General features: G+C 37.6%; 1 protein-coding gene across 4 annotated transcripts; it reads left to right on the forward strand.

Annotated features, from left to right (window-relative positions):
• Positions 1 to 1,392: 1,392 nt before the first annotated feature.
• On the forward strand, positions 1,393 to 8,332 carry LOC105032299 (pentatricopeptide repeat-containing protein At4g13650). 4 transcript variants are annotated; one of them, XM_010906704.4, is made up of 4 exons: positions 1,393 to 1,673; positions 1,766 to 4,893; positions 7,697 to 7,980; positions 8,079 to 8,332. In XM_010906704.4, exons 1-2 carry the CDS (start codon positions 1,530 to 1,532, stop codon positions 4,889 to 4,891), a joined length of 3,270 nt encoding a protein of 1,089 aa, XP_010905006.1. In that variant the 5' UTR covers positions 1,393 to 1,529; the 3' UTR covers positions 4,892 to 4,893; positions 7,697 to 7,980; positions 8,079 to 8,332. The 4 variants fall into 4 exon arrangements, with proteins under 4 accessions (XP_010905006.1, XP_010905008.1, XP_010905007.1 ...); XM_010906706.4 differs by having other exon boundaries at positions 7,725 to 7,980; XM_010906705.4 differs by having other exon boundaries at positions 1,394 to 1,673; positions 7,692 to 7,980; positions 8,068 to 8,332.
• The last annotated feature ends 664 nt before the right edge of the window (positions 8,333 to 8,996 follow it).

Raw genomic sequence — 8,996 nt, forward strand, 5'->3', positions numbered from 1 at the left:
AGCTGAGAAAATGAAAGATGTAGAAGGATAGATATACAAATAATATGGAACATTGATGCACAAAATTATTAATTGGGTTTGGACCAGCCTAATTTTTGGCCCAAAGGGATAATTCTGACTAGCCCAATTAAGTTTGAGCTAGCTTGGATTTTTCAAAAGTTTTCAGGTTAACCCAACTCAACGCCCCAAAAAAAAGAAAATTTCGAGTTGAGCTTAGGTAGAGGTGTAGCCCAGCCTATTTGCAGCCCTAGAGAGTGTGTTTTTTTGTAGATATCTCACTTTAGGCTTTGTAGAGAAAAAAAATATTTATATATATATTGCCTTTATATTTTATGTCTGGCACTCTCAAAAGTTAACTGCATCACTGGTTGCTTGCATAGTTCACATGTCCTAAACAAAACAAAATCTTGAAATTTCAAAATTTTTTTACATTCTACGAGCTTAATGGTCAAAATTATATCTCTTGAAAAAGCACCGAAGTTAGGAATCAAATGCATCTTACAAAAGTAAATTTAGAGTTTAGGATTGATAGGTATGCTCAAATAATTGAATGTTACACAGACATCCTATCGAAAATGACTTTGCCCAACATATGATCCCACTTTTACAATTTTGATAATTATTTAAAAAATTTTACTAACTTTATTTTCTTATCTTAATGATGTCAAGAGGTTGGTCTTTAATTTAAGGATACAATCGAGCCAAGCCATATCAAGTAGCTCGAAGCTTGAGTTTAATTCGATTTAAAATACTCAAATATAAAACTCGACTCAAGGTTGACTGAGTTTTAATATTTTAAGCTTGACGACGGTTCGATGAAAAAAAAAATATTTGATATTGATTTGTTTCGACTCAAATATCAAATAAACCATACTCGGGCTTGAGTTTGAATTCAAATACAAATTTTAGCCTACAAATTATATATATATTAAATAAAAATAAAAATATTAAGAATATATATAAATTTGAATAGATTTATAAGTTTTCGAGTCTTACTACTCAACTTCAATTCAAAAAATTATTCAAACTGCTTGAGCTCGATAGTAGTGGAATCGAATTCGAGTAACTTGTAAATATTCGGGCCTGTATGTACTCATATTCTAATCTTTCTTCTAATGCAAGGGAATAAAAGGGAGGAAAATTTTAAAATTGATGAAAATTAAATTACAGGGAACGTATCATCATAAGAGCATCACAGTGACTCTCTGATTATAAACAGTGCTAAAAATTATCAAATAAATATATTTATATTATTATAATTAAATAACAACTAATGTATTTATTATCTCAACATGGCATTACGGTTCATTTCCCACTAACCCAGAGTTGAAGCAGTAATCTACAACCGGTAAATTTCCGATCGACTCAACGGTTCAGGTTTTAAAACACTATTCCACACTCTCTCTCTTCGGCAAGGATTTCAAATAATGGTGGAGTTGCTGCAATTTTATGGGTCTTTCATTTAAACAGCAGAGTCTGGCGTGGTACTCCCCCAAAAACAAAAAATCAGCAGAGGGGACTGATGGTTGATGCCTCTCAGTCCATCCTCATTACCGTTGATGCCCCCTACACCATCTTCCCTCCTTGGGTCTTTCTCCCAGCCCTCCGTTTCGCTCTTCCCAAGAGTAATTTCTTCACAAAAGTTGTCAGCATCCCACCACAGGCTCCTTAAGGTACGATAACTTCTCCAAGTTCCCTCCTTTTTCTGATCAAAGATCATGTTCTAGAGCTCCATTTATGCCTGATTTTGCTATGGGAACTGCAGTTGCTTGTCGGGCGAGCCGGTGGACTTATTGCTAGCTTTTCCCGGTATGGACACTCTTCGGTTTGCCAAGCACTTGAGGAGTCCTCTGATGGAGAACTTGAAGCCACCCTGGTAGAAGGAATGCCAAAAAGCGATGCCTTTTTCCTTCTTAACTTGATGGAAGAACGCGGTGTTCGTGCTGACTGTAGTACTTATGCTTCTCTCCTGGATGATTGTTTGAGTTCGGGCTCGCTCGCTGGTGCTAAGAGGATTCATGGGAAGATTCTGAAATTGGGTTTTGATAGAGAGAGCCATTTGTGCAATCGGCTGATTGATGCTTATCTTGCTGCTGGCGAATTTTCTGATGCAGTTAGAATGTTTGATGATATGGCTCATCGAACTGTTGCTTCATGGAATAGTATGATTATGGGGCTTTCTCGGAGGAAGGAACATCACAACGTTTTGGCTCTTTTTGCGAGAATGATGAGAGAGTGTAGGGATCCTAATCCTGTTGCCTTTGCCAATGCCCTGCGAGCATGCAATGGAAATAATCGTTATTGGCCTTTTGTTCAACAGATTCATGCTAAGATAATCAGGTATGGATTTGGTTGTGATTTCCTTGTTGGCAATCCGCTGATTGATTTATATGCCAAAAATGGGTACGTAGATCTGGCTAGATTGGTCTTTGAAGAGTTGTATTCAAAGGACAATGTTTCATGGGTTGCCATGGTGTCTGGTTTTTCTCAAAATGGTCTTGGGGAAGAAGCTCTGCATCTTTACAGCCAGATGCACCGATCTGGAATCATCCCTACTCCATATGTTCTATCCAGTGTCCTCAGTGCCTGCACCAAAACAGATAATTTTGAGCATGGAAAGCAGATCCATGCCCAAGTTATCAAGCAAGGATTTAGCTCTGAAACTTTTGTGGGCAATGCTCTGGTCACCTTGTATTCACGATGCGGAAGTTTAAGAAGGGCAGAAGAAATTTTTAGTGACATGCCCCATCATGATGGTGTAACATATAACACATTGATCTCGGGGCATGCACAGAATGGAAACAGTGAAAATGCAATAGAAATTTTTAAAGAGATGCAACTTTCAGGCTTCAAACCTGACTCTGTGACTATAGCAAGTCTACTAACTGCCTGTGCCTCTATTGGGGATATTAGAAAGGGAAAGCAGCTCCACTCATATGTATTTAAAAGTGGACTTTCTTCAGAATATATTATTGAAGGTTCTCTGCTTGATCTCTATGTTAAATGTGCAGCAATTGAAACAGCACATGAGTTTTTCAATACAACAGACAGAGAAAATGTTGTGCTTTGGAATGTGATGCTTGTGGCTTATGGTCAAATGGGTAATCTAGGAAAATCATTTGATCTGTTCTATGAAATGCAAGTGGAGGGTGTGCAACCTAATCAATTTACATATCCAAGTATTCTTAGAACTTGTACTTATGTGGGAGCTCTTGATCTTGGAGAGCAGATTCATACCTTGACCATAAAGACTGGCTTTGAGCTTAATGTCTATGTCAGTAGTGTTCTGATTGATATGTACTCTAAATGTGGACAGCTGAAGAGCGCTAGGGCAATTCTTGAAAGAATCACAGAGAAAGATGTGGTCTCATGGACTGCCATGATTGCTGGATATGCACAGCATGAGCTTTATGTAGAAGCTCTGAGAACTTTTGAAGAAATGCAAATTCATGGAATACAGCCAGATAATATAGGATTAGCCAGTGCTATTAGTGCATGTGCTGGAATCAAAGCAATTGAACAGGGATTACAGATCCATGCACAGGCTTGTATTTCTGGTTACTCAACAGATATTTCGGTTGGAAATGCACTCATTAACCTTTATGCTAAATGTGGAAGGATTGAGGAAGCATATTCTGCATTTGAGACTGTTGAGGTTAAGGATGAGATATCATGGAACGGGTTGATATCAGGGTTTGCTCAAAGTGGGCACTGTGAGGAAGCTTTAAAAGTGTTTGTACAGATGGACAGAGCAGGTGTTAAATCTAATTCATTTACATTTGGCTCTGTGGTTAGTGCTTCTGCTAACATGGCAGACATAAAACAAGGGAAGCAGATACATGCAAGGATCATAAAAACTGGTTATGACTCTGAGATAGAGGTCAACAATGCTTTAGTTTCACTATATGCTAAATGTGGGAGCATTGAAGATGCAAAGATGGGGTTCTTTGGGATGTCTGAGAGGAATGAGGTGTCATGGAATGCCATGATCACAGGATGTTCCCAACATGGATGTGGCCGAGAAGCACTCAAGCTGTTTGAGAAGATGAAACAAGAGGATTTGAAACCAAACTATGTTACTTTTATAGGTGTTTTAGCTGCTTGTAGTCATGTGGGCTTAGTAAATGAAGGCCTTGACTACTTCTACTCCATGAGTGAGGAGCATGGTATTGTTCCAAGACCAGAACATTATGCTTGTGTTGTGGATATTCTTGGACGAGCTGGACAATTGGATCATGCAAGAGAATTCATAGAGGAGATGCCTGTTGTCCCTGATTCTATGGTTTGGAGAACCCTTCTCAGTGCTTGTACAGTTCACAAGAACATACACACCGGAGAGCTTGCAGCTCAGCATCTTCTGGAGCTGGAGCCACATGATTCAGCGACTTATGTTCTCCTATCTAACTTATATGCTGTGGCTGGGAAATGGAATCACAGAGATCAGGTGAGGCAGATGATGAAAGATAGAGGAGTGAAAAAGGAGCCAGGTCGTAGCTGGATTGAGGTGAAGAATGAGGTTCATGCATTCTTTGTTGGCGATCGATTGCACCCATTAGCAGACATGATATATGAGTTCTTGAAAGATTTGAACAAAAGGGCAGTTGAGATAGGGTACAGGCAAGATAGATATTACCTTTTACATGACATTGAGCAAGAGCAGAAAAATCCCACTGCATACATTCACAGTGAGAAACTTGCTGTTGCTTTTGGGCTCCTAACTTTGTCTGATGAGGTGCCCCTCCGAGTGTTTAAGAACCTTCGTGTCTGTAATGACTGCCACATTTGGATGAAATATGTTTCGAGAATATCTGGACGGACAATTATACTAAGAGATGCCTACCGTTTTCATCATTTTGAAGGAGGCAGTTGTTCATGTGCAGATTATTGGTGAAGGTAATATATGTATAACTGAAGAAAATTGTAGGCGATTTTATGCATATATTTCAAAAATTTTTCGAAATAAAATATAGTGAAAAATAACTAGATTAATTATATTAATCAAACATGCACATGATCTAATCATCAAATCAACTTACTCTAGGATCTACAACATGATATATAGTATATATAAAATCTGAAAATAAAATCTGGATGCATGGATGTATGTAGTAGATCAAATCTACATCTATCTGAGTCCAGGACTCGATATCTGAGTGCAGATCGACGATCGTCGCTGCTAATAAATGTGGTAAAGAAGATCCTCGCTGGTTGCTCGCAGCCGCACAGGATGTCCGACCTCTACGGAAAGTTCACTCGAAGCTTCGATCTGATCGGCCTCCTCGGGAGTGCTAGCTCGCATGAAAACCATCTTGCTGGCTGATCTGGATTCTTCCTTCAAATCTCTTGAACCCTTTCAGAGGATGAAGGACTCCTGGAGGTGATGAGGTGATGGAAGAAATATGCAGAGGATAGACTCTTCTCTCATTTTTCTCTCTTCCCAAAAACCTTAAGCACAAACCCTAGAACCCTAGGTTTCACTCACCCAAAGAGCAGACAGCTCTCCTCTTTTTCTCACACCAAGAAGGCAACACCCACACCAATCCTCACACCCACCCTAATTTCTTTCTCATGATGAAAGGGACCTCAGATTTATCACACAAAATCAGAAGTCTTCTTAAGGTGGCGTTAAAGAGTAGATAGGGTTTGAAGAGTCCAGGAAGTGTTGGACTCTTGCATGCATTGCCACCCCACATTTAGATCGCACCCCCTTTTCTATTTTTTCTCACGTCCCCACGCGATGTTTCACGGTGAGAAAGGTTTCTTATGGTGAAAACAAATCTTAGTTTTGTCGCACAAAAGTAAGAGGTGGCGGTAAGGAATTTGGATGAGATCCCATCTCATCTTGGTAAAGAATTTAATTAAAATCAAATTTCAACTACTTATCCAATCCTTGGCGTTCAAGGGGGGTGACTATCTTCCTTTTGCGTGAGATATCTCTTGTAGAAGAGTATGAACCGATCATAAAAGTGAGATGCTTCATTTGGGCATGCGCACAAAAGGTGGTTGGCATTGGCACCAGGGAAAGGAGAGTCCCAATCAAACTGGGAACTCTCTTGGATACTTAATTAAATCCTAACCAATTTAGGATTAGATGCACCCAAGAATAAATGAATTTTTAATCTGATTAGGAACCTAATTAGATCCTAATCCAATTAGAAAATAATTGAATCCAAGTCCTGATCGAATCAGGAATTGATCTCCTTTAGTAATTAGATCATCTAATAACCTAATTAGATCGAACTTAATTGAATCCAATTCAATTAGATTTGATCCAATCTTCATTATTCAATCAAATTGAGCTAATCGGCAATCTAATTACTAATTAATCTTTCATTAATTCACTAACATTTAGCAAATAATTTTTTGCAATTTTTGCATAAGGTTAATTGTCCATCGAATTGACGATTACATCCTTGAACGATTCTCAATCGTTGATCAGCCACATAATCAGTCAGAAACTTCTTTTGAGTGTGATCTTATAGGTTCGAATCTAAATCGGTAACACAAGAATAAATTTCTAAACTAATCGATGTAACCATCTAGTAATGAGATCCGACGTTCGGATAGGTCGAATGATTGCAAAGCAATATTCAAAAACCTACTGGCGTATGGTCATCGTATAATTCATCTCTTTGATCCAAATGCTCAAGATGACTTGGAGTTTAACTGTCAATCCTGGAATAGTCATTCACATTATATTTCAATTTTTCAAATCTATCACATGGATTATCTGGGTCTAGACTTTACTAAATTGAAATACAGTGATGCATTAACTTCTGAATCTAGAGGGATCGATCCCATCTTGACTCACACATCGATTTAACAAGTACTTGACTGTGTCCAGAAATCTTCCGTCACTGAATTAGAAATTTAGGTAGTCCGGCACCAAAGTACAGTGAGTTGCTTACAAGTCACCGTGGTGATCTCAGATCGGAGGGATACTTATACCCATACCCTTTGCAAGCTACTCTTGACAGCAGAGTGCTCCGCAATTGGTTATGTTCAGTGATGATGTACTTCTACATCTCACCTGCGTACCATACCAGTGTCTCCACACTACTTGGTTACAAGGACAACCAACGCACATGGCACACAACGATCTACACTTGATAATCGCTATTGTCCTAGTAATAGCGTATCATTTAGTCGTGAACCAGTTTAAAGACTACGTGACAAATCCTCGTTTATCGATCAAAGTAGTCCTAAAGATTTCATCACAATACAGGAGTTCATAAAAAAATATAACCTTGTGATGAATGAGCCAAATAACTTTTATTAACGATCAATTCATATATATTTATAAGTAGCGCAATCGTCAAACGATTGGTTTCAGGACACAATTCTCAACAATAACTGCATTATTAGGTTTTTGTTTTCTGTGACTATATTTTTAAAAAAGAACTAGAAATAGATAATGTATCATTTCAAAATCATTGTGCCATTTAAAATGTTTCATATGTAGTATTAGTTTTTCATCCCTTAGATGTTCACATGTACAACCATAGACTAATGACTGGAGAGTGACTATAATTTCTTGACTCTTGAGTCATAGTTTCATAAATTCAAATGGACTGGAGGTTAACTATAACCCACATATGCTTAGTGGACATAATTTTAACACAAGTTTGTTATATTACAACTTTTACTCATTTTTGTGGAAGCCTGCTATATTCCAAGTTTTATACTTCCAGCACAGGTTCATCTTTATCAGATTGCAACTGCAGCAAGGAAGTTTGATTTTGAAGAAGGCCGAACATGAGTTCTTGGGAGAGTTGACCTAATAGATCGACCACGGGAAGGTGATGAAGCAGTGGAAAGCAATAATCCTAATGGTTCCAAATATGAAAAGAGTAAAGCAGTGAAGTATGTAATGATCATTGCTGTGGTGCATCAGTGAAAAAAATTGGGGAACAGCAACAATGGCAGTCAACTGATCTTATTGGACTAAGGATGCATGAGTCCAAAGCAAAATATGTTGAGGTTAGGGGTCTTGATCCATCCTTTTTTATATTTTTTTTTATTTTCATTATTTAAATGTTATATAATTTTTCTGTTATTTCCTTTTAGCTGTGATGTAGGTCAAGGGACGCATGCAATAAGAATTTGAAGTTAATGGTCTTACTTGTGGATCTGCCTTGGTTCTAAGTCATCAGATCTATCAATTATTTCCTGTGCAAGTTTAGAAGACAACCAAAGTCCATGTAAGAAATAGTAAAGTATACAGAAAAGAGTAATGAGCCAATGTCTTTCAGATTACTGAAGCTATGTTTTAGATTGAGCTCACCTCAAGGTGAATAGCATGAAAATTCAAATGCTTGATAAGATTTATATAGTTTGGTTTTCTCAATGAAATCTATAATTTTGGATAATAAATCTTTTAAATTGATAATCAGCCAACCCATATATCACTAAAATGAGGACATGCTGTGATTTCAGGCTTAGACTCACAATATTCTGTTTTGACTTTTGTGGATCATTATTTAATTTTCTTTCTTGTAATGTCCCACATTTTTACTGCATGTAACTATCATCATGGTTCATGTTATATCACCTTCTTTCTCTCCATATTGGAATACACACACACACACACACACACACACACACACACACACGTATACATAGATATACATATGTATATACGTATACATACGTGTATATACATATATATATATATATACACACACATACATATATATACGTATGCATACACACACACACACATACATATACACTTGGCCAAGGACCCTCTCAATTATATTTTCTCCATAACCTTATTTGCATTTATTGATATGTCATATGGCAGAAGTTTAAGATTGAGGGCATTGTTAAAGTAACTAAAGAGATGCATTTTTTTGAGTAATGAAAAGTAAGGTTTGCTCAACCTACATAACAACAGCATGGGGAAGTGTGGCCATGTGAAAGGAGATCCAGAAACAAATTGTGTGCTGTCCTCTGTTGGCAATAAGCACCTTGCATGGCCTCACTAGTGTGATACA

The sequence above is a fragment of the Elaeis guineensis genome, chromosome 6, assembly GCF_000442705.2.
Source record: "Elaeis guineensis isolate ETL-2024a chromosome 6, EG11, whole genome shotgun sequence".
Classification (NCBI taxonomy): Eukaryota; Viridiplantae; Streptophyta; class Magnoliopsida; order Arecales; family Arecaceae; genus Elaeis; species Elaeis guineensis.

Excerpts from the sequence above, each read along its gene's own strand:
- LOC105032299 (XM_010906704.4), top strand. The coding sequence starts at position 1,530 with ATGCCTCTCAGTCCATCCTCATTACCGTTGATGCCCCCTACACCATCT. Across the intron at positions 1,674-1,765 it reads CCCACCACAGGCTCCTTAAG|TTGCTTGTCGGGCGAGCCGG; the intron begins GTACGATAACTT and ends TGGGAACTGCAG.